The 26,056-nt window shown below is 42.5% G+C and overlaps 1 protein-coding gene across 1 annotated transcript in view; it reads right to left on the reverse strand.

The window, feature by feature from the left end:
- The window catches only part of ST8SIA6 (ST8 alpha-N-acetyl-neuraminide alpha-2,8-sialyltransferase 6), a 148,244-nt gene that overhangs the window by 52,417 nt on the left and 69,771 nt on the right, over positions 1-26,056 (reverse strand). The window contains exon 3 of the mRNA XM_047754944.1: positions 21,271-21,360. Coding sequence (XP_047610900.1) covers positions 21,271-21,360 — 90 coding nt within the window. The remainder of the gene's footprint in view (positions 1-21,270; positions 21,361-26,056) is intronic.

Consider the following 26,056-nt stretch of genomic DNA (forward strand, 5'->3'; position numbering starts at 1 on the left):
GATGCCTAACACAATATTGTAAATCAACTATACTTCAATTAAAAAAAATTTTTTAAACTGTTGTGTAGAGTTCCCTTGTGGCGTGGCAGGTTAAGGATCTGCCATCATCGCTGCTGTGGCTCAGGTTGCTGCTGTGGTGCAGTTCATTTCCTAGCCCGGGAACTTCTACATGCCAGAGGCATAGCCAAAACAAAAACAAAAACAAGAACTACTGTATGGAACAGGGAACTATACTCAGTATTTTGTAATAACCTATAAGGGAAAAGACTTTGAAAAACAGTGTGTGCATGTGTGTGTGTGTGTATGTGTGTGTGTGTGTGTGTGTGTATAAATGAATTGCTGTGCTGTATGCCTGAAACCAACATGATATTATAAATCAACTATGCTTCAATAAAAAATTAAAAATTAAAAAAGAGGAGTTCCCGTCGTGGCTCAGTGGGTAATGAACCCAACTAGTATCCATGAGGAGGCAGGTTTGATCCCTGGCCTTGCTCAGTGGGTTAAGGATCCAGTGTTGCTGTGAGCTGTAGTGTAGATCACAGGTGCAGCTCGGATCCCACATCGCTGTGGCTGTGGTGTAGGCTGGCAGCTACAGTTCTGATTCACCCTTAGCCTGGGAACCTCCATATGCCACAGGTGCGGCCCTAAAAAGACAAAAATTTAAAAAGAGATAAATGGATGAATAGATTGTGCTATTTACCTACAATGGAATATCGTTGCTTTTATGTGGTGATAAAAAGGAATGCACTACTGATACCTGCAAAAACATGAATCAATCTCAAAGTCAGTACACAGAATGAAAAAACAGAGACCAATGAGAGCACACCATGTAGATTCCACTCCAGAACATGAAAGCTGGTCGACAGGGACAGAAAGCACAAGAGGCGCTGGCTGGACCGGGGGCAGGCACGTGAGGGATGGATGACAAAAAGAGTGTGAGAAACCTTTGGTGGGTGACAGACATGCTCCCAGTTTGGGCTGCAGTGACGGCACATGTGTACACCCAGCCTCTTCACCTTGCACACTTAAGGGGCACTTCGTTGTATGTCATTTACATCTCAAAGAATTTTCAAAATGTTCATACTGGGCTTAAAATTTGTATTTTCCATGGTGATAGAAATACGAAGCACAATACACTGGCCATTGTTAAGAACCAAGTATTTAAAATTTCTGTAGTATATTTAAATGAATATGTATCTTAAAGACCTAATCGGTTGCAAGTTCCTGATCCCAAACTCCTAATTTATCTCCCCCTCTCCCCCCACTATCCTCTTTGGTAACCGTAAGTTTGTTTTCCACGTCTGTGAGTCTGTTTCTGTTTTGTACATAAATTCATTTATTTGGGAGTAACATATACACACAACCATACATCAAACAAACAAGAACCTACTGTATAGCACAGGTAGTTATACTTAACCACAGTAGAAAAGAATACAAAAAGGAATATATATCTACACACACGTATATAGGAGTCACTCTGCTATACACCTGAAACTGACACAACATTGTCAATTAACTACACTTCGTTAGAAGAAATGGCTGGGAAATTATTTTAAAAAACAAAGACTTAATGTCACAACTTTCTATGTGCTCTCAGATTTCCTTGACCAGTGCTCCAATAATAAATAGCCTTACTGACATTGAATTTCATCCTGTGTTGACACCTAGCTTCCCTGTCTAGACCATAACTCTGCCCACAATGGCAGGGAACTAACACAATCCCAGGTCAAGCTCATTACTCTTGTTCACCGAGGAAATGCATGCTTCAGTGTAAACATGAAACATAATGCGGTCCTGAACTACAGTGAATGAGTTCGGAGAGACATTTCCTTATTTCGTGGATTATGGCCTCCACGTAAGAATATTCCCCAGTGCTCACTCCCACTCCTTGACCTGTTCACAAACCACCCTATCTTAAAGCCTAGCTCTCCTTGACGGTGTTGGCTGAAGAGTCTCAGGTTAAAGCTTAAGAGCTGGTCAGCCACTTCTGCCAGCCCATGAACCCAACTTATCCTTCCTACATTCCCAATTTCTTAGCCCCAAATCAAAAGGGTATGCACCTGTGCATGTATCTGATTGCACTTTCATCCTTTTTGCAATGATGAACCCATATGTTGGCTGCCCCCATCTTCATCTGTGAACTCCCTCAACAGGGATCAGTGCAGAATTTGTGGGATTTCACACAGGAAATGGAGGAAAAGGGTTATGTTGCTAGAGATCTAGCGTGTGTAACTTTTAAAACAAAAAACCCACAGTAAACCCCTATCTCATCTTGGCCAACTTTTTTCAGTCCTCTTTGTTGGCATAGGCTGAGTGTGGGGAACCTTTCTGGCCTATCTTTCTACTTTCCTTCTCATTATTATGCTAGAGCGGGCTCATACAAGCTTGGGAGAGCTGCCTGTTAAATTTCCAGCAATGTTACAAGCACACTATAAAATCACTGATGGAGCTCCTGCTGTGGTGCAACAGGCCTGGTGGTGTCTTGGGAGTGCTGGGACGCGGCGTGGGCTTGATTCACAGCCCGGCACAGTGGGTTAAAGATCTGGCATTGCCACAGCTTCAGCTTACGTCAAGACAATAGCTTGGATCAGATCCCTGGACAGGGAGCTCCATAGGCCACCCCCCTAAAATAAAAAATAAAATCACTGGTAGGCTGAAACTGGCCAAGGTGGGAGTGCTTACACCATAGGAATTGCCAATGGGTTCCCTCTTCCTCAAGCTGTGGTTAAACATGGGTACATCGCTGCTCCTCTACCTCTCCAACCCTCACCCCTCATCCACGACCTGTAAGCCCTGCTCAAAAACACTTCATTCTCTCCCCTCTTTGAGTCTAATGGAGGCTGGCTGAGAAGGCGAGGTGAGACTCTGCAGCCACACGCGACCCAGCAAGAGACTGATTCAAAACAGTCAGACAAAACTCTACTTAAAAGAGACACATGGAGTTCCCGTCGTGGCGCAGTGGTTAACGAATCCGACTAGGAACCATGAGGTTGCGGGTTCGGTCCCTGCCCTTGCTCAGTGGGTTAACGATCCGGCGTTGCCGTGAGCTGTGGCGTAGGTTGCAGACGCAGCTCGGATCCCACGTTGCTGTGGCTCTGGCGTAGGTCGGTGACTACGGCTCCGATTTGACCCCTAGCCTGGGAACCTCCATATGCCACGGGAGCAGCCCAAAGAAATAGCAAGAAGACAAAAAAAAAAAAAAAGAGACACATGCACCTGCATGTTCATTGCAGCACTATTCACAATAGCCAGGACATGGAAACAACCCAAATGTCCATCGACAGATGATTGGATTTGGAAGAGGTGGTATATATACACAATGGAATACTACTCAGCCATAAAAAAGAATGACATAATGCCATTTGCAGCAACATGGATGGAACTAGAGAATCTCATACTGAGTGAAATGAGCCAGAAAGACAAATACCATATGATATCACTTATAACTGGAATCTAATATCCAGCACAAATGAACATCTCCTCAGAAAAGAAAATCCTGGACTTGGAGAAAAGACTTCTGGCTGCCTGATGGGAGGGGGAGGGAGTGGGAGGGATCGGGAGCTTGGGCTTATCAGACACAACTTAGAATAGATGTACAAGGAGATCCTGCTGAATAGCATTGAGAACTATGTCTAGATACTCATGTTGCAACAGAACAAAGGGTGGGGGAAAAAATGTAATTGTAATGTATACATGTAAGGATAACTTGATCCCCTTGCTGTACAGTGGGAAAATAAAAAAATAAATAAAAATAAATTTTTAAAAAAGCTGCAACCAATGAAAAAAAAAAGAAAAAAAAATAGTCCTGAGCCTCAGTGAAACAAAACTATCATATTAGATACAAATGGCAACCACAACCTTGGGAAACTAAAGGTGACTTTATTTCTCCCAAGATTTTGAGGAAATGCTCTTAGGTGTATTAAACTTTGGCTCACTTGAAAAGCAGAGTTTGTGTCACTTTTTTTTTTTTTTAAATGGCTGCACTGATGGCATATAGAAGTTCCTGGGCCAGGGACTGAATCCAAGCTGCAGCTGCAACCACGCCAGATCCTTGAACCCACTGTGCCAGGCCAGGGATCGAACCCATGCCTCTGTAGTGAGCTGAGCCTCTGCAGTCAGGTTCTTAACCTACTGTGTTACCACAGGAACTCTAAGCTCGTATCACTTTGAAATCCTTCTTCCCTTTATATCAAACTGAGTCTAGAACATGAAAATTATCACCCATTTGGCAGTCAAAATAACGAAGCATCGTGAAATATGCATCCTCTTTAAAACATTTTGTTTTAAAGACATATATCCCCCAATAAATTGTAGCTGGCTCCAGTTTAACTTAACATTGGAAGATGTCAATCGTAATGTCTCGAATTTTACTAGTAAATTAGCCACATGGAAGGGCTTTTGACTTTATGGTCCCTGATATTTAAAACCAGGTTGAACCCCTGACAGCAGACCCATCTATTATAAAAGGAGAAACACTCCTGGCCATTTTACAATCAAAAGACAACAACTCAAGCTGCTTACTTCCTGAGGTTGCTCTGTTCAAAGAATCTTTCTTGAGGTCCAGGCTAGAAATGAAACATCATCCTCTGATATCATAAAATGGAAGACTGGAGAATAAGGGACGTCAAAGGAAGTTTTTTTCCTCTCCAAGCCTGCCCTTTTCTACTGAAAAATAAATCGCCAAGCTGCTTTTTTAGCAAATTAAGATTACCACAGTACCATCATGATTTGCAAGGTGGGAGCAGGGCTAGAGAAAGAAAAATCACATATATGCTACAAGTGTGGGCTAACCTGTGCAATAAATGTGCCTCTCTCGAAGTTTCCTATTGAGTAAAATGCTCTAAATCACATCACGCTTTCTGCAAACTGATACTTATCGTTGGTTTTCAGTTGCAAAGTGTTGCCTTCCCCCCCCCCCCAATTGTGAGGCAGCTCTCTCTATGACATCACCCCTATTTTTATGGCTGACAAAACCAAAAGTTCAACGAAGATAAACAGCGAGCTCAATGTTGTACTGGGAGAGGATGAGCTAAGAATTAAAGTCACATCTTTTGATTCACAGCCCGGCTCCCTTTCCAATATATCATGCTGCATCTCATCTATTTTCATCATGAAACTGAAAATTAATCCCATCAGAAGTATTTTCTGGTACCAAGACATATCATAAATTATACTAAATAATGCAGCAAGTTATTTTCAAAAGAATAAATAATGGCCATTTAAATCATTATTAATACTACTCAAGATGAGAGACAAATGATAAACAACATGCTAAAATATACAAAGCCAATACCGCATGAACATTTCAAGTATTTTTCAAGAAACTTCTCTTCGGAGACACAGACCCACAGGCTATGACTAGTTTTATCTCAATTAGGATATAAATAGAGCTTTTCAAAAGGTATCATTTATGGTTAATTTAACCATTAAACATTTATTGGGTACTTCTTAGGTACCTCAACATTATCTTGAGGATATTCATTTATTAGTCCTGTAAAACTGGAATATTAGTCGGTCTAAGAGCTGAGATACTGATTTAGTTCCCTCTAACATCTCTACTTGGTGAAAGGCAACCTCTTTGTCTACAGAAAAGGGTGTGGACACCTCAAGGCTATTAAGTCAGCAAGCTTCTAAGTGGAGTTCTGGGTTGTCCAAACAGTCTTTATTTGTATATTTTTTTAATCATTTATTTATATATATTTTTTTCTACTGTACAGCATGGTGACCCAGTTACACATATATATATGCATTCTTTTTTCTCACATGACGTGTTCCATCATAAGTGACTAGACAGAGTTCCCAGGGCTACACAGCAGGATCCCATTGCTAATCCATCCCGAAGGCACATTCTGCATCTATTTACTCCAAGCTCCCAGTCCCTCCCGCTCCCTCTCACTTTCTCCTTGCAACCACAAGTCTATTCTCCAAGTCCATGATTTGCCTTTCTGTGGAAAGGCTCCTTTGTGCCGTATATTAGACTCCAGATACAAGTGATATCATATGGTATTTGTCTTTCTCTTTCGACTGACTTCACTCAGGATGAGAGTCTCTAGTTCCATCATGTTGCTGCAAATGGCATTATTTTTTTTTCTTTCATTTTTTTAACTCAATGAATTTTATTACATTTATAGTTGTACAACAATTTTGTGGCTGGTTTCCACAAAACCCCTGAGGATCTCAGATCTATCTGAAAATAAATTGTGCAAGTCAATACAGCGCTGTAAGATCTGCAGTCAGTGGAGCCAATCATTTCCACTGGGCAATGCTTTTTGAAGGAATGGGGATCAATGTGTGGCAGCTCAAAAAGACAGGTATGGAGCAGGTAAACTGAACTGAACTATGAAGAGCACTGATATGCAGACATTTCATCCACTAAAGGGAAGGGCATTCAATTTACATTGTGTGTAACTCTGCATGATGATAACTTCTAATTAGAATGCTATGGTGACTAGACATAGTTCCCAGTGCTACACAGCAGGATCTCACTGCTAATCCATTCCAGAGGCAATAGTTTGTACCTATTAACTTATGATGGAACATAATAATGTGCAAAAATAGAATGCATACGTGTGTGTAACTGGGTCACCATGCTGTACAGTAGGAAAAAAAATTGTATTGGGGAAATAACTATTAAAAAAATAATAGTAAAAGCTGAGACAATGATAAAAAACATCAGATCTTAAAGTAAATAATATTTTTTATTTTTGAAAAAAAAGAATGCTATGGTTATCAACTAGCATAAGAGAAAGGACACTCAAATTTTTATTCTATGCATACCTTTGAGTATCCCACAGACAAGTTATATATTCCAAAAAAGCTTCAGGAATTAATTCTTAAAGATACTACCATTCTTCTTTGTGGCACCAGAAAAATCTCCAAATTGCTACATTTGAAAAAGTCAAATATTGTTGTTGTTGTTTTTTAAAAGAACACATACTCTGTCCTAGGCCATTAACTTTTGAGGTTTTGATAGTAATTATATGTTTAAGACACTCTAAGAAATGCTACAAGGCATTCCCTGGTGGCATGGCAGGTTAAGGATCCAATGTTCCAGTGCAGTGACTCGGGCTGCTGCTGTGGCAAAGGTTTAACGCCTGCCCAGGAACTTCTACATGCATTAGGCAAAGCCAAAAAAGAAAAAATTCTGGAGTTTCTGCTGTGGTGCAACAGGATCAGCAGCATTTTGGGAGCACTGGGATACAGGTTCGATCCCCAGCCCAGCACAGTGGGTTAAGGATCCAGCACTGCCTTAACTGTGGCTCGGATCTGATCCTTGGCCCAGGAACTCCACATGCTGTGGGGCAGCCAAAAAAAAAAAAAAAAAAAAAATGCTGCAAGCAGTGATTACCATTAGCCAAGCAAGAGGCAATGGGGTGTCCATTTATAAAGGAGTGAAACATGGTCTAGGAAAGGTGACACAGATCAATGTAGCAAGCCAAGGGCTAGCAACAGATGTAAGTGAGAAAGCTGTTACCATCCTAAGTCCATATACTACCCAGAAAGACCTATAGCTGGAGGTGTAGGAGAGGGCCCCTGGATACAAGCGGTGGCCTTCAGTAGGGGCTGTGGTCATCCCTACACGCACACAGAGGGAGCCAGGGGTCTAAGTGTCCTTTTCCCACTCTTCCCTCTCCTTCCAATGACTCCCAGAACATGACCCAAACCAAATGCCAAATGTTGGGAGAACCCAACTAAGGTAGCACAAGGAAGGCAACCTTCTGGAACAAGAAGCAAGAACCAAAAAGGTAGAGAGAAGATCTGGAAAGTTAAAAGGGAATACAGAGCAGAGCTCCCACTGTGGCTCAGAAGGTTAAGTACCTGACACAGTCTCCCAGAGGATGCCAGTTTGATACCTGGCCTTGCTCAGTGGGTCAAGGATCTGGCATCACCACAAGCTGCAGCACAGGTTGCAGATACAGCTTGGACCTTGCGTTGCTGTGGCTAGGGTGTGGGCCCACAGCAGTAGCTCCGATTCGACCCCTAGCCTGGGAACTTCCATATCCCGCAGGTGTGGCTCTAAAAAGAAAAAAAGAAAAAGGAATACATGGCATAAATGTAAAGCTTTTCATGGGGCTATCATAATTATTTTTGGATAACAATTTACTTCACTAGACTAATTTGATATAACGCCAAAGGCAAGGAGTACCTCACAGTAAACAAAAGATATATAAGCATCTCTTTCATAAATATCAGCAACATACAAATACATCACCAGGAGACAAAGAATGAATACACAAAGAGAGGGAAAAAAAAGATAAGCTATATTTTCTCTCACAACACAATCGCTATATGATTTCTGAAGATTGAAAAAAAAAAGATGACCCACTTTTCAAGCTTATAGAAAGAAATCTTCAGACATAGACAGAGATATCCAGAGTTGAACATAATAATTTAGTGATCTTATACTATCGATTTTTAGAACTAGGACTCTGTCTATTGCAAGAACTCAGAAAGAACCAGTAAATTTCGTGTTTCTCCAGCTCATGAAGAATTTCATCATTACATAGAATGGGTTACAATCCTGAAGGAGCTAGCATGGTGAGTACACCTGATAAGATTTTTAAACCACCGGCTTTTTAGCCTTTTGCCTTTTTAATTCTTTGGAACCACATAAGGAGAGTTGATCTTTCCTTCCTGGGTCCTTTGCAACACTCTATACCCTCAAAGTATCTTTACAGCACTTATCCTCTTGTTTTTGTGCATTTACTCAATAAATACTTACTAAGCATCTGTATGTGTGAGGTATCAATCATACAACAGTGAACAAAACAGAATTTTTTTAAAAATCTACATGCTCGTGAAAGTTGTATTGTAATAGGGGGTGACAGGCAATAAGCCAAATGTATGGGCTAAATTGTTTTTCCCCAATTCATAATTATAATCCTAATGCCCAACACTTCAGAATATGACTACATTTAAATATAAGGCCTTTTTTACAGCTGCTCCCGTGGCATATGGACATTCCCCCGGGCCAGGGGTTGAATCGGAGCTGCAGCTGCAACCCACGCCACAGACAGGACAACACAGGATCCAAGCCACATCTGCTACCTACGCTGCAGCTTATGGCAACAATGGATCCTTAACCCACTGAGCAAGGCCAGGGATCAAACTCATATCCTCCCAGAAACAATGCTGGGTCCATAACCCCCTGAGCCACAACAGGAACTATAAGATGAGGCCTCTTAATAGGGAACCTCTGCCCACAGGTGCAGCAATGCCAGATCCTTAACCCCCAGAGACAAGCCTGATCATTAACCCACTGCACCACAGCAGGAACTCCTCAAAGTATTTTCTGTTTTCCCTTTCTACTGCTTCCTGGACTCACTGCAGAGTATGGATTATGCTGTGTAATTTCTACGTATTTGTGAATTTCTCAAATTTTTCCCTCTTTATTTTAAATTTCATTAAAACGGTCAGATAATATACTTTGTATTATTTCTATTCTTTAGATGTACTGAGGTTTCTTTTCTAACCAAGCATACGATTTATCCCAGTCAGTATTTTGTGTGCATTTGAGAAGAAATATCTTCTATTGTTGGGGGGTGTATTCTACAGATGTCTGTTAAGTCTAGTTGGTTTTATACTGCTGTTCAATTCTGCTATCACCTTGTGGATCTTCTGTCTGGTGTTGTATTCAATATTGAAAATAGAAAGTCCCCAATTATTTGAATTGCATATTTCTCCCTTTGTCAGTTTTTGCTTTGTGTCTTTTTGGTGCTCTACAGTCAGATGCACATGTGTTTATAATTGTTATATCTTCCTGCTGGATTGACTCTTTTATGATATAACCTCTGTATTTCTCCTAATACTTTTTGTTTTAAAAGTTTATTTTTCATAGCCATGCTAGCTTTCTTGTGGTTGCCCTCTGCATGACATATATTTTTCCATCCTTCTACTTTCAATCTATTTGTATATTTGAATCCAAAATGTGTCTTTTGTAGACAGCATAGCGTTTGATCATGTTTTTAAATCCAGTCTGACAATCTCTGCCTTTTGATTGCATGACTTAATCCCTCTATACTTAATGGTATTACTGTTATAGTTAGATTTACCTCTGCTATTTTACTTTCATTTTTATATGTCCCATGTAGTTTTGGTTCCTCTAGTCTTCACAACTCTCCTTTGCCTTACATTTGCCTTACATGCCTACTTCTAATGTAGCATTTTAACATATTAATAATTTTCACTAACATTTTTTAATGGTAGCTCTAGGGTTTACCATATACATTTTATGAGAATCAGCTTCAATCCTTCAGGTCCAAGGATGATGAGAAATGAGACCTGAAGGTTGTGAAAAGTGAGAGGAGAGGAGGAGGAATCTACAAAGAAGGAGAAGCCAGAGTATTGTAAATATTGGACCTTCTTACTACACGTGAGCTGCTGAAGAGTGGAAATAACTTCTTTCTCTCCTTGTGTCCTTTAAGCAAGAGTTCTCCTCATGTTACAAAATAAAAGCAGGTTCACAGATTTCAAAATCAAACTTATGGTTACCCAAGGGAAAACGGGGTGGGTAACCCCGTGGGGTGGGGGTGGGGGACAAATTAGGAGGCTGGGATTAACATATACACACCGCTATATAAAACAGAGAATCAACAAGGACCTCCTGTAGCACAGAGGAAACTCAACTCAGTATTCTCTAACAACCTAGATGGGAAAAGAATCTGCAAAATAATGAATATACATATAATTGAACCACTTTGCTGTACACCTGAAGCTAATACAGCATTGTAAGTCAACTATAGGACAATAAAATTAAAAAAAATAAGAAATTCCATATATCCAGACAAAATTAATTCAAAAAGTTACACGTACTCCTACGTTCACTGCAGGACTACTCACAATAGCCAAGACATGGAAACAACCTAAATGTCCATGGACAGATGAACGGATTAAGAAGATGTGGTACATACACACAAAGGAATACTAATCAGCCATAAAAAAGCACAAACTAATGCCATTTGCAGCAACATGGATGCAACTAGAGATTCTTATTCTAAGTGAAGTCAGAAAGAGAAAGACAAGTATCATATGATATCACTTATATGTGGAATCTAAACCATGGCACAAATGAACCTATCTACAAAAGAGAAACGGACTCAAAGACACAGTTAGAACAGACTTGTGGTTGCCAAGGGGGAGGGAGAGGGAGGGGAAGGGACTGGGAGTTTGGGGTTAGTCGATGCAACTATGACACTTAGAATGGATAAGCAATGAGGTCCTGCTGTGCAGCACAGGGAACTATATCCAGTCTCTTGGGAAAAACCATGATGGAAGACAGTATAATAAAAAAAAGATAGTATATACATACACACACATACATATACACGTAGGTACATATATATATGCATGCCTGGGTCACGACGCTGTACAGCAGAAATTGACACAACACTGTAAATCAACTATACTCTAATAAAAATAGAATAAAATTGAAAAAAAAGAGTTCTCAACCTGCTCTCAACCTCTCACACTTTGAGAAAGCTCCCGGGGAGTCTGCTAACACAACTCAGGTTGAGAGTGACTGTTTCTGGACCTGTCACAGTGCTGGGCACAGAGGAGCTGCTGTGTGTTACTGAAACTGAAATTTAATATAGTAAATATAAATTTAATATGATGAGAATGTAAAAATATCACCCAGAGGTAATGTTCCATTTGCATGGATATTCCACAGTTTGATTATCCATTCACCCACTGATGAGCATTTGGGCTGTTTTCCAGTTTGGGGCTATTCCAAGTAAAGTAGCTATGAATTTTGTGTACTGAAAGGAAGAAACTATTCCTTTTATTTTGAGGGTGAAGCTCAAAATCATGATACTGAATGAAGGAAGCCAGATTGTCCCAAAGAAGAGTATTTACTGTATGATCCCTTTACTCAAAATTCTATAAAATGCAGACTAATCTATGGTGACAGAGAGCAGATCAGGGGTGTCCTAGAGGAAGGGAATGAGCAGAGTGTCAAGAGGGATGGATTACAATGAGAAAATCTGGGGGGGAGGTGACAGATTTGTTCATCTTATTGAATGTGGTGATGGCGACACAAGGGTATTAATAGGTCAACATTTAGCAAATTGTACACTTAAAATGTTTGTAATTCACTGTAAGTCAATTACACCTCAATTAAGCTATTTAAGATTAATGGACCAACATGAATAAATACATAAATAAAAAGCTTCTCAAAAAAAACCACCCAAAGATTTTAGAAATTAATTTTGAACAATGACAATAACTAGCCATCTGTCGTGATCTTGGCAAGAGAAGCCACACGGGTCCCCAAGTTGCAATTAGGGTAACTGCTATACAAGATAATGCTACCTATGTGTACTTACATCGCCAACACTTAAGTGAAATAACTAACAGAAGGTGAGGAAAGTATATGGTATTTTGGAGAGAGATCACTTTTAAATAGTTTTGCATTGTAAAGTCAAGTGCCTTTCTCTTCCCATACTTGTGACTTGTAATTCTGTTCTCATTAAGAATGGAACTATACAATAATGATAATAGAAGAGTCAGAATTTCACCCAAGCCTTGGTTCTGCCAGTTCTGTCTGATGTTCCAGTTTCACTTGTGGAATCAGAAGAGCAAAACCCACTCTGAAGACATATTATAAAGACAAGATACATTTAAATTATCCTACAAACAGTAGGCTCACAAAAATGGGAGTTGTTACCATCACTATGAATAATTTTGGTAATAATAACTGTCATTCTGATAAAATGTAATAACATAAAGGACTATGAATTGAAACATCAATTAGTTACCTACGGTCATGTGACCACAGGTTACTCCAAAACTTAGTGGCTTAGTAAGTTTACAACTAATAGTAATTATTACTACTAATAATTATTACAACTAATAACAACTATTACTGCACTATGTCTGTAGGTTAGGAATTCAAGGGTCACTTAGCAAGATGGTTCCAGCCCAGCAGCGCTCAATAGGATGTAAAGTCAAGATGTTGGTGGGGGAGTTCCCACTGTGGCTCAGGAGAAATGAATCTGACTAGAATCCACGAGAAGGCAGGTTTGATCCCCGGCCTTGCTCAGTGGGTCATGGATCCGACATTGCTGTGAGCTTGGTCCAGGTTGCAGACACAGCTTGGATCTAGCATTGCTGTGGCTGTGGCGCAGGTCAGCAGATGCAGCTCCAATTTGACCCCTAGCCTGAGAACTTCCATATGCTGCAGCCATGGCCCTGAAAAGCAAAAAAAAAAAAAAAAAAAAAAAAACAGATGTTGGTCAGGGCTGAAGCTTCCAAAGAGGCTCCCTGACATGACTGACAAGCTGGTGCTGGCTGCTGGCAGGAGACCTTAGTTCCCTGCCACATGGACCTCTCAATGTTCCCATAACAGAGTAACTGGCTTCCATAAGAGCAAGCAATCAAGAAAAGGCAAAGCAGAACTATCCAGTAATTCTTCCTATGGCCTGGCCTTGAAAGTCACACACCCTACTGTTATTTCTGTGACACTGTATTGGCGACACAGGGCAAACCCCCTTCAGTGAGGCGGGGAAAAGCCTGTCAACACCAGGAGGAAAGGATCACCGGGCACCATCTTGGAAGTGTGGCGACCACAAATCATCAATAAACTCCTCCTTAAACATTACGTGCTATGTTCTAAAACGGTGAATAAAAGTAATAGATTTGCTTTCTTTCTCCAGCCCACTTCTACACCTGGAACCAATTCCAACAAAGTCTTAATGACCTTAAATAAATGTGATTATGAAAGGTTTAATCAAACCTATTAAAGGTTACTTTCCCAATTCAATTCATTTTTTATTAGGGTATAGTTGATTTACAGTGTTGAGTCAATTTCTGCTATACAGCATAAGAACCCAGTCAGACACATACATATACATATACCCAGTCAGACATATATATACACACACATATACACATATATATACACACACACACACATATACACACACACACACACACATATATATATATACCCACACACATACACATTCTTTTTCTCATATTATCCTCCATCATGGTCTATCCCAAGATACTGGATATAGTTCCCTGCGCTATACAGTAGGACCTCATTGCTTATTGATTCTAAACACAATAGTTTGCATCGACTGACCCCAAACTCCTCATTCATCCCATTCCACCCCGCCTTGGCAACCACAAGTCTGTTCTCCATGTCCATGAGGCTGTTTCTGTTTTGCAGATAGGTTCGCTTGTGCCATATTTTAGATTCCACATATAAGTGATATCATATCAAATGACCTTTTTGAGCAAGTATGAGGAAGCCTTCTGATGTGGATACATAATCAAGACTAATATAACGAGAAAATCAGTGTTTCTGTTTTTCCTCTGAGGGAAAATTCAGTTTTGTTTCCATGGACCAACACTTATAATAAAATAGTACACTCTTCCAATCTTCAGCGTGGTAACAAATGATACTAAGCAAGTCTTGCCAAGTATTAATTAAAGAATTCAGATTAGAATTACATTGGTTATCTTCCAATGTCAACAACCACACACAAAAGCTCTTCTTTCCCACCTTCCCATTAACTGGTTGCCTGACTCTGAACAAGCCATAATCTCACTTTTATCTTTAAACTGGGGGAATTCGATTTTTTAAGAAAATGAAACGTATACATGCTCATGGTAAGAACAGAAAGAGTACACGAATCAGAAGAATGGAAGCGACTATTCTTGCAAATTCTTAATTGTACGATCGTCTATTTAGAATGATGGTTAAACCACCTTTGGATAGATTTGGCATACCTCATTTGGCATAAATGCAAAAATTAAAAAATAAGTTTCAAAGACTTCTATGACAGGCTTGCTCTCACCTCAGATGCCCCAGGTTAAAATCTTCTCTCAGCGAACACAGCTTTTTCTTTGGTTACCAAGAGATAACGTCCAATGATATTAAGCACACAGCATGCTGATATGAACGGATGCTTTGTGCTAACTTCTTTCTGACCTCCGTGCCAAGGAAAGGAAGGCATGCTAGGTTCTGGAGCCCTTAGAAGCTGACCCGAAAAGGCATGGTAAAGAGTGAGAGGTAAAAAGACAGACAAAAGGGGGCGTATGTCTTTAAGAAGTAATAAAGGCACCTTAGATTTAAAGGTGAGTAGAAACAAGCCTTCCCTCATTCTGATGCCAAAAAAATCTTGTACACGACCACAAATCATTTTTCCTAAGAGACACCTGAAAATTAGGACTACTCGCTTTGTTAGCAGGCTGGCAAGTGATATGTTCAGAGTCAGGATTTTTCAAGTCTGATCTGCCAAAATTTCTTCTTCTTCTTTTCAAGCGGCAATTCAGGTCACGCTGTGCTCTCCGAGATAATAAATAGGAAGAACACTTAGGCCGGTCTTCAATTCACTTTCCTTCTCACCCTGCAAAACAGAGTCTTCGAACAGACATCTTGATCAGGCCCCATTAAGATGATCCTTTCGGAAAATTCTATTGTTCTCAGGAACTTAAAATGATACGCCATGAGATGTAGCGCATCAGACACAGGCACCAAGCATTGTGTGCTTGCAGCCACACCTAGCCTGTGCAAGGCTGTGTTCCAAAGCTTGAGTCTGAGAATTTGGATCTTTCCAAGAATAGCTATCTAGATGCAAGCCAATGGCTCATGCCCTAGTGACTGCAGAGGAAGTTACAGGGCAGTGGCTTACTCTCTGTTCCTAAGAAGACCTCTAAATGCCTCCTTTCACTAGAAGGGCTATTTAAACCACACAAGTGTTCAGAAGATGTAAGAGATGGGTGTTGTTTAAGAAAAATGTTTTCTAACCCTAAATGTCCATTGAGAGATGAATGGATTAAGAAGATGTGGTATATATACACAATGGAATACTATTCAGCCATTAAAAAGAGCAAAATAATGCCATTTGCAGCAACATAGATGGAAACAGAGAGTCTCATACTAAGTCAGTCAGAAAAAGAAAGACAAATACCATATGATATCACTTATATGTGGAATGTAAAATACGGCACGGATGAACCTGTGTACAGAACAAAAACAGACTCATGAACATAGAGAACAGACTTGTAGTAGCCGAGGGAGTGGGACAGACAGGGAGTTTGAGGTTAGTAGATGCAAACTATTACATTTGGAGTGGATAAGCAATGAGGTCCTATAGAGCACAGGGAACTCTATCCAATCACTTGTGATGGAACATGATGGAAAATATTATGAGAAAAAGAATGTGTATATGTATGTATAACTGGGTCACATTGCTGTACAGCAGAAATGGAAAGAACACTGGAAATCAACTACAATTTTAAAATGTTTAAAAAAACAGAACTAAAGAAAAATGTTTCCTATCCTTTTTTTCAAAAAAAATCTGTTTCATCTCTACTTTTTTAAAATCTCAATTTTAATTTTTTAGTTTTTGGCCTCACCCACAACATGCAGAAGTTCCCAGGCCAGGGAATGAGCCCACACCACAGCAGTGACAAGGCTGGATTCTTAACCCACTGAGGCACCAGGGAGCTCCTCTCAGTCAACTTTTTAAAACACTCATGAGGTCACATACATACAATCACTCCACCAGGGAACTCTTTAAGAAACACCTGAGCAGGAGTTCCTACTGTGGCTCAGTGGGTTAAGAATCCGACTTGTATCCATGAGAATGTGGGTTCAATCCCTGGCCTCCCTCAGTGGATTAAGGATCCAGCATTGTCACAAGCTGCAGTGTAGATTACAGATGTGACTCGGATCTGGTGTTGCTGTGGCTGTGGTGTAGGCCAGCAGCAGCAGCAGCTCCAATTTGACCCGTAACCTAGGAACTTCCATAGGCTGCAGGTGCAGCCCTAAAAAGAAAAAAAAAAAAAAAGAAAGAAAACCTGAGAAGCCAGGAGAATGAGTGCAGGAATACTTGGCTGACCACCACTAATTGGTGCTCCCTTTCCATAGCACATAGTTGTTGCACAAGCAGCTTCCCAGCCAGGCACCACAATCCCCAACATCAACCACACACCAACTCCACTCCCATTCCATTGGCCGCGCTCAGTCACATGACCAGAAACATCTAGATGGGCTACTTCCGGCCAGTGGAATGTGAACAGAAGTGATGTGTGTCCCCTCCAGGCTGTTCATGCTTCCTCCATAGCACTGTCTCCTTCGGCGCTTGTACCGCTGAAGCCCAAATTCAGTCCCTGGTCTTGGGAACTGAGATCCCACAACAAGCCACTGCATGCTGTGGTAAAGAAAGAAAGAAGGAAAGAAGGAAGGAAGGAAGGAAGGAAGGAAGGAAGGAAGGAAGGAAGGAAGGAAGGAAGGAAGGAAGGAAGGAAGGAAGGAAGGAAAGAAAGAAAGGGAGAAAAGAAAAAAAGAAAAAGGAGCTGAAGTTCATGCATAATTTTTTTTTCTTTTTAGAGTCACACATGCAGCCTACACCACAGCCATGGCAACATGAGATCTGAGCCACATCTGTGACCTACACCACAGCTTGCGGCAACACTGGATCCTTAACCCAGTAAGAGAGGCCAGAGATGGAACCCACATCCTTAGGGACACTATCAGGTTCTTAACCCACTAAGCCAACAATGGGAACTCCTGGATAATTTTTTAAGAGCTAGAAATGAGACCTAACAGAGAAAATTCTTTGAAGAACTCAGAAGTTCATCAGTTTATTGCACAAAATATTGATGGGACAACTGCTATATGCTGAGTCCTGTGATAGGTACCACGGATAGAGCCATCAACTCATGGTCCCAGAGCTGTCTTAAGCAGAGAATAAAGAACTGTGATCAATCAGCAAATACAGCTTCTTCTTTGGCTACCAAGAGATAATGTCGATGGTCTTCTGAATGGCAATTGTTTAATTTTCTTTTATTCCCAAATGAAGTCAAGGCCAGGGGCAAGAAACAAGACCATTCCCCTCCCACCTTAATGCCGTCTCCTTCAATTCTATTTTAGCAATCTGCGAGGGACCAACTGATTGAAGAAAGAGAAAATTCTACATCTTTAACAGACCATGACAAAAAGAGAGCTAAATAATTATTTCTAAGAAAATGGAATGGCTTTTTATCACCACACACTGTGTAGCTTTCCCGATTGTCCCCCATAAGTCCGTAATAGCCCTGGTCACAGAACGCACAATTCCTGACAACAGACAATACAACCGCAAAAATTAGTCTCCTGTGTGCAAAATAACACTTCCATAACCATGAGCAATTCCTGCCTACCTCCCCTGGACCTTTGCCGAACAGAATACGAGTGTAGGCTAATTATACGAGCTGGCTGAAAATCGTGTGCCTTAATGGAAAGGCACTTCCTCCTCCCCTCCACCACTCCCCGCCAAAGAGCAGAGAAAAAGTCTTAGCACCAAATACAAACCAGGAAAAAAAAAAAAGAGAGAGAGAGAGAGAGCAAACACAAGAGCGGATTCACAGGCCATCTCATTAGCATACCACTGTTAACCAGGTTTGGTGAGGTGAGTTTCCAAGAGCTGTACAATTCTCCACCTTGAAAAATAAAGTCCCCTCCCATGATTAAAAGAATTTTCTGCCATGTTGCCTTGAGGACTTTGCTCCCAAAGTCCAGCCATGGATCATCCTTATGTTGAGAACTTTTGTCCCTTTGCAGAACAAACACAGTTCACATCAGAGACAGAGTCAGAGTCCATCTGTAACTTTTACACACTGATTCACACGTGGAACAGGAAAGACAACTCAGCTTGTCACAGGGAATGGCGGAGCAAGGACCAGTTTTGCCAAGTTCTACTTTTCACAAGGCACGGGGACATAGGACTGAGGCATGCAGGGTGCTTGCCTGAGGTTTGGATGTGAGTCCCTTAAGAAAAGGTAGAGAAAGAGCCCAACAAACAACAAGCAAAACGATGGCTCCAACATGATCCAAAGAGATGTGCTGGACTATCTATGATGCACGAGCTACTTGAGGGCCATCCCCAATTCAGTGGATTGATTGAGCAAGAAGAGAAGCATCATACAGGTGTTCACTCTGGCCAGTCTATGGTGCCCTAGCCAATCTATGGAAAGCGAGGGTCCTGGCAAAAGCAAGGGCCCGCTCAAACTGAGTCACTGAAGCAAAGCTTAAAGAAGGCACTTTTCCCAAATGCATGGGTGGGAGGTAGGAAAATCCAAGTATAACACTGGGGACGATTAAGAGCTTACCCCTAGGTTCCAGAGTGTGTTGGGGATTGGGGTGGGGGGGGAGACAAAGAGAGAAAGAGAGATTGAACAAAAGTCACGGCCCTCCTTCTCGATGTAACACCTTCCTTCCGTCAAGGATATAATTCACCTGCAGCACCATCACATGAAGAAAGCTTCTTTTCCTTTCTCCCTTTTCTTCATCAATGTCTTTCTTTTTTTTTTTTTTTTTTTTTTTTTTTGCTTTTTGGGGCCACACCCACAGCATGTGGAGGTTCCCAGGCTAGGGGTCAAATTGGAGCTACAGCTGCCAGCCCACACCACAGCAATGCCAGATCTGACCCATGTCTGTGACCTACACCACCACTCAAGGCAACCCAGATCCTTAACCCACTGAGCGAGAGCAGAGATCAAATTGGCAACCTCATGGTTACTAGTTGGATTCGTTTCCACTGCACCACAATGGGAAGTCCCTCTTCCTGGTCAATTTCCAGTGCTCCTCTCGGCATCAAACCCAAAGAAAACCAGATGACAAAGGAGCCAGGAGTCCTATGGATGAAGTCCCTGTGGGCCAGCCTCCCAGGGCAAAGAGTGACCCAGACCAGACTGCGAGGAAGGGAGGGAAGTTGATCAGGTGCGGCAAATGGAAGGCCCGCAGCACCGTGGATTTCTCTAGAAGCTTGGGTGCCTCCGTTGGAATTTAAGGAAAAGAAAAGAAATATTTGAAGAGGGCTATCCTTTGAAATAAACTGAGCTAACACACAGGACTGGATGGTTAAACCAGATTCACTCAAATCAGAGAGTATCAGGTTTCCCTAATAATGTCAAGGATCCAGGCAGTCAGAAGGCTCAGACGGAGAAGTCAGGCACCTGGGACATCAAGGGTGGTCGTCTCAGTCCTGTCCTGAGCACTGGACAGGCACCACTGGCCCAGAAAAGTAGGTGAGGTCTCTAAGTGAGGTCCCTTGGGGTTCCTTACACAGAGGGAACATTTACGTGGGGGAACACTTCCCTGTAAACCCACAGAGTCGGGCAGCCCGTGTGCCCCTCTCCAGGAAGACCTGTGTCGTGGATCGTGGGTCCCACTGAATGCAGGTCATACCTCAAGCAGAGGACAGTCTGCGAGGATGGTCAATGGATCAGGTCCCTTCCTCCAAGCAAATATCAAGGTTCAGGTGAAAGGAGATCTGACCAGGTTGCCTACCTTGCTTTCCTTGCGCCCCAGGTCAGCCTCAGAAAGGAAGTGAATGGATGATAGGCAATGGCTTCCTCCCCCAAACACTGTTTTTAACATTAAAACAGGAAGACTCGTGTGTGTTCCTGTGTGTGTGGGAGAGGGAGAGAGAGGGAGACAGGGAGAGAGAGAGAGAGAGGGAGAAGTGGGGGGGGTGGGGGGGGGAAAGCGAGAAAGAAGATGGATTATTAGGAGGAGAAAGGCCACTACGTCACCCTTGCATGAGCCTGCCGGGAGGAAATCTGCTCTGCCTCTTACCCTGAACAATCTTCCAACTTGGCCAAGCAAGTGCACAGCAAAATGCCTCCACGCGGAGAAGTTCCTCCCAGGGAGATTGACAGGGGGAGCCCCAGGCCCCGCCCCGACGCAGTCCCGCCTCCAGCGCGGCCAGACCCCGCCCCTTCCCGGAACAACCCAGGCAGCGCTTCTGCCGTCAGACTGAGCCCACGTGTGGCTCTTCCTTGCATGAAGCTCTTGGAGCTTTTAGAGCTCAGTTTCCCTTGTTTGGAGACGATGGGGCTGGAAACTCCAAAATACAGGATGATAAGCAGGTGTGGGCAAGTTGGGCGTGAACCACAGCCGGAACTGGGGTCAATTTGTTAACCTGCTGGATTGTGAGGGACTCAATACAAGGGTGCTGCTTTTCTAGGGGAGGGTCCGGAATGCTGTGTGTTGTTAAGAATCTAGAAAAGTTGAGCCGCTTAAAAAACGATACAGTTTTTAGTGAATGTGGATCCAGAACAGATTAAGTCAAGGCCCCACTGCCAGGGTCCGACCCTGGTCTGCACCGTTCAGCCCCTCCTCCATCCTCCTCAACCACCGGAGCTTCTCCAAGCCCAAGGTCATGTCTGGGCTTGAACAGTCTTATTTTCCAAATGATTTACAAGGACGCTGTGGAATATTTTTGAGTACAAAACACCTATTTTAAAATTAAATGAAATGCGAAGAGCAGCACTTACTTTCTCGTCTTGTTAGATAAAGCCTTCAAGTCGTCTTGCAGGTTTTGGCATCTCTCTGTCGGCTGGAGTGACTTTGCATTCAGATACGTGCTGTTTTACGAAAGAGATTAAAAAATAGATTGATTTTAAAACAGAGCTTATAAGATACGGTTAACAAAAATCAGATTTAATGATAAAGTGTGCCCAAATTAAGTCTGATTTTCATCCCATTATTGGATTTCAGCATGGAAAGGGAAATTGATACTTTCACCTCCAATGATGGGTCTAAATTAAAAAAAAAAAAAAAGTTGATACAATAAAGTTGAACAAAAAAGAACTGACCATGGAAGACTTTATACATTTCTTTTGTTGTTGTTGTTAAAGTATAGTTGATTTACACAATGTTGCGCCAATTTCTGCTGTACAGCAAAGTGACCCAGTCATAGATTTATATACATACCCTTTCTTATATTATCTCCTATCATGGTCTATCCCAAGAGACTGGATGTACTTCCCTGTACTATAGAGTAGTACCTCGTTGCTTATCCATACTAAATGTAATAGTTTTCATCTACTAACCCCAAACTCCAAGTCCCTCCCACTCCCTCCCCACTCCCCCTTGGCAACCACAAGTCTCTTCTCTATGTCCTTGAGTCCATTTCTGTTCTGTAGATAGGTTCATTTGTTGCCATATTTTACATTCCACATACAAGTGATATCATATGGTATTTGTCTTTCTCTTTCTGACTTGCTTCACTTAGTATGAGAAGACTGCATCCATGTTGCTGCAAATGGCATCATTTTGTTCTTTTTATGGCTGAGTAGTATCCCATTGCATATACATACCACATCTTCTTAATCCATTCATCCGTCAAAGGACATTTAGGATGCGTTCCTAGACTTTACATTTTCACGTTTTCATATTTGAAGGTCAGTATGTACAATGAACAAGTTATTGAACAGTTTTAATCATTGTGTATGTAAGACTTTACTTTTAGAAGATGTTTTCGCTGGTAGGAAACAAGCAGACACAGCAGATCAATAATTCTCTTCAAGAAGAAGTCAAGGTAAATTTGGCCTTTGATTATTTATAGTCACTATAATATGAGGGCCTGTTGCTATTGTTTTATGAACTTGGAAAAATGGGAGTTGAACAAAACCAAATCAAAAAGCAAGTCAGAAAGATGGGTTATGGACTCGGGCTGTCTCATGGGCCCTGTGGACACATGTGTGCTGGTGAACCGTTTCCGGCCTCCACTGCTGTATCTCTAGCCCTCACCGCATCATGGTATTGTCATAACCTATACAAGATGGAAGAAACAAGAGCACTTGGTACCATGCCTGCCACAGTGAAAGCTCAAGAAAATATCAACAGTCACTTTCCTCATACTTCAAAAATAGGGAATTCTCATTATAGCTCAGCAGGTTATGAACCCAACTAGTATCCATGAGGATACAGGTTCAATCCCTGGCCTCACTTGGTGGGTTAAGGATCCAGTGTTCCCATGAGCTGTAGTGTAGGTCGCAGACATGGCTAGGATCCTACGTTGCTGTGGCTGTGGCTCGGCTGGCAGCTGCAGCTCCGATTCGACCCCTAGCCTGGGAACTGCAAGTGCTGCAAGTGCGGCCCTTAAAAAAGAAAAAAAAAAAGAAAGAAAGAAAGAAAGAAAGAAAAAGCACACAAGTCCAACTTTTTGCGAATGCCTGAATGCCTTCACTGACTCGTTCTGAAGGTATCTGCAAAGGATCTGATATGCGTTGGGAGCCAGGCACAGGGGCTGAGGAAATGGAGGTGGATAAAACAGAACTTGGTCGAAATTCCCACTGTGGCGCAACCAGGTCAGGGGCATCTTGGGAGCCCTGGGATGCAGGTTCCATCTCTGGCCTGGCACAGTGGGTTAAGGATCCAGTGTTGCTGCACCTGTGACTTAGGTGGCAAGAGTGGCTTGGATCTGATCCCTGGCCCAGGAACTCCAAATGCTATGGGATGGCCAAAAAAGGAAGACAACAACAAAACAAACAAACAAACAAACAGAGCAAGGCCCCTGTCCCTAGTGGAGCTTGCGGTCCGGTTAAGCAGAAAGATAGGTAACCAACAAATAACCCCCAAAATGAACACAGAACAGTGATCTATGGTTAGGATCATGAAAACAGCAGTGGATGCCGTGGTTGAGCATAATGGGGAGCCAACTGTATACTGCGGGGGCCTCCAGACAGTGTCACATACGTGGAGATCAAAGGGTAACAGGAGCTACTTTGGAAAGCGGAGGTGGGGGGGACATTCCAGATAGAGGGGAAAGCATGTGCAAAGGCCCCAGGATGTTTGAGTTGCTGAAAAGAGGGCAGGTGGGGCTCAAGGCTGACGGGTGTCTGCAGTAGTAAGGCGGGGCCAGGGCACACAGGCCTACCTGCTAAAGCGTGGTCAGGATGTATTCTAGCAGCAAGGGGGAGCAATGGAAGGTTTGGGGGCAGGGGAGTGACGTGTGTGTGTGTGTTTTAAAAAGCTGACTGAGGTGTTCCCGTTGTGGCTCAGCTGTTAACGAACCCCACTAGCATACATGAGGATGAGGGTTCGATCCCTGGCCTCGCTCAGTGGGCTAAGGATCCAGCATTGCCGTGAGGTGTGGTGTAGGTCACAGATGCGGCTCGGATGCACAGTTGCTGTGGCTGTGGCATAGGCTAGTGGCTACAGCTCCGATTCGACCCCTAGCCTGGGAACCTCCATATGCCGCAGGTGGGGCCTTAAAAAGACAAAAATAAATAAATAAATAAAAAGCTGACTGAGTTTGGCATTGGTAGATGCAAACTATTCCATTTAGAATGGATAAGAAAGGAAGTCCTGCTGTATAATGCAGGGAACTGTACCAATCTCTTGAGATAGACCATGATGGAAGATAATACTGAGAAAACAAATGTATGTATACATAGGACTAGGTCACTTTACAGCAGAAATTGGCACAATGCTAACTCCACTATACTTTTAAAAAATTTAATAAAAGCTGACTGAGAGGAGTTCCCTGGTGGCTCAGCAGGTTAAGGACCTGGCATTGTCACTGCTGTGGCTCGGGTCAATTCCTGGCCCAGGAACTTCCACATGCCATGGGTGTGGACAAAAAAAAAAAAAATTGACTGAGAAATGAAATGAGAGGAGGCAGGACTTCAGAGAAAAGGTGGGAAAGTTAGGAGGTTGGGAGAGAGATGATGGCAACTTGTTGTACCAGTCAGGATGGTCTAGACCACGATGTGATAACAAACGTCACCCCCTGGCAGGTGCTTTACATCTCAAAGGTCTGTTTCCTGCTCGTAAAATGCCCACGAGACAGGGGGTAGCTGTCTCTCTCTCTCTTTTTTTAATTTATTTTTTCTTCTTTTTAGGGCTGCACCTGCAGCATATAGAAGTTCTTAGGCTAGGGGTCAAATCAGAGCTGCAGCTGCAGGCCTATGTCACAGCCACAGCAACACAAGATCCAAGCCACATGGCAACCTATTCCAGATCCTTAACCCAGGGATCGAATCTGCATCCTCACACTGTGTCAGGTTCTTAACCCACTCAGCCACAACAGGAACTCCGGGGTAGCTTTCTAGGGTGGCCGTGCTCCACGTGACCTAGAAATCCTGCATACTGCACTCCTGGGGCACCTTCCTTTCTATGACTGACTTCTGAAATTGCTGTGGCAAGAGAAGAAAGTGCTGGAAGGTCTTACCTTACTTCTGGATGCTTTGGCCTGGCCAGAACTAGCTGCATGCCCTACCTGGTTGCATAGCAGTGGTCAGAAAAGGGCAAGCATCCTCTATGCCCAGAGAAAGAGGTGATCAGGATACAAGGGTGCAGCAGAAGGAGTTCCATGTGGGCTCAGGGAGCTAAGGAGCTGGCATTGTCACTGCTGTGGCTCAAGTTGCTGCTGTGGTACAGGTTCAATACCTGGCCCGGGCACAGCCAACTCCCCCCTCCCCCCCAAAAAAAACAACACACAGAAGCCCACACCCACTGTCTATCGGCAGAAAAAGAAGCTGATAGATTTGAAATCTATCGTGGAGGTAAAACTGTCAGGATTTCCTAAAATATTAAATATGGGAAGTAAGGGAGCAGGACTATCAAGGTAAAGATGTAAATAAGACAGGTTCATAATTAATCCTCCATAAATACTCTTTTTTTTTTTGGCCACACCCTGCAGCATGCAGAAGTTCCCAGGTCAGAGATGGAGCCTGTGCCACAGCAGTGACAATGCCAGGTCCTCAACCCCCTGAGCCACCAGGGAACTCCCAGAAAAGCTTTCTAAAAAGACGGTGCACAAAGTACATGTGGACTTATAAAATCCCTCTTTATCTAGATATGATTTTCTCCCCCTTCCCCACTTTCTTCCTCCGTCTATCTACAGGCCTCACCTTCTGCGCTTTCTGAATGTATTATCCTACTTTCCAAGGATTTGTTTACTTCTAATTTGCTCTGTATTTGATTCAGGCAGCACCACTAATGAAGCAAATTACCCAGGCAGCAGTGCTTTGACTTATGATGGCTTTGCCAGATTGAATTGTGAAACTGTGACAAGCAGGCACCCATAGGGTTTAGTGTCAGAGAACCTGACTTAAATCAGAGAGTATCTTTGTTAATAAAAAAATCCAAATGGCTTTGCCCAACTGAAATCACAGAAGGCCCGTGGAAAGCAAATGAGGGTGTCTGGGGTAAAGCAGAGATAAGAACATAAATGATGCAGTCGGAGGGAAAAGGGGGGTGTGAGCCAGCAGGGCCCGCCTTGAATCTGGGCTTGGCCTTTGAATCCAAAGGAAAGGGGCTTCCTTTTTATAA

The sequence above is a fragment of the Phacochoerus africanus genome, chromosome 12 (genome assembly GCF_016906955.1).
Source record: "Phacochoerus africanus isolate WHEZ1 chromosome 12, ROS_Pafr_v1, whole genome shotgun sequence".
Classification (NCBI taxonomy): Eukaryota; Metazoa; Chordata; class Mammalia; order Artiodactyla; family Suidae; genus Phacochoerus; species Phacochoerus africanus.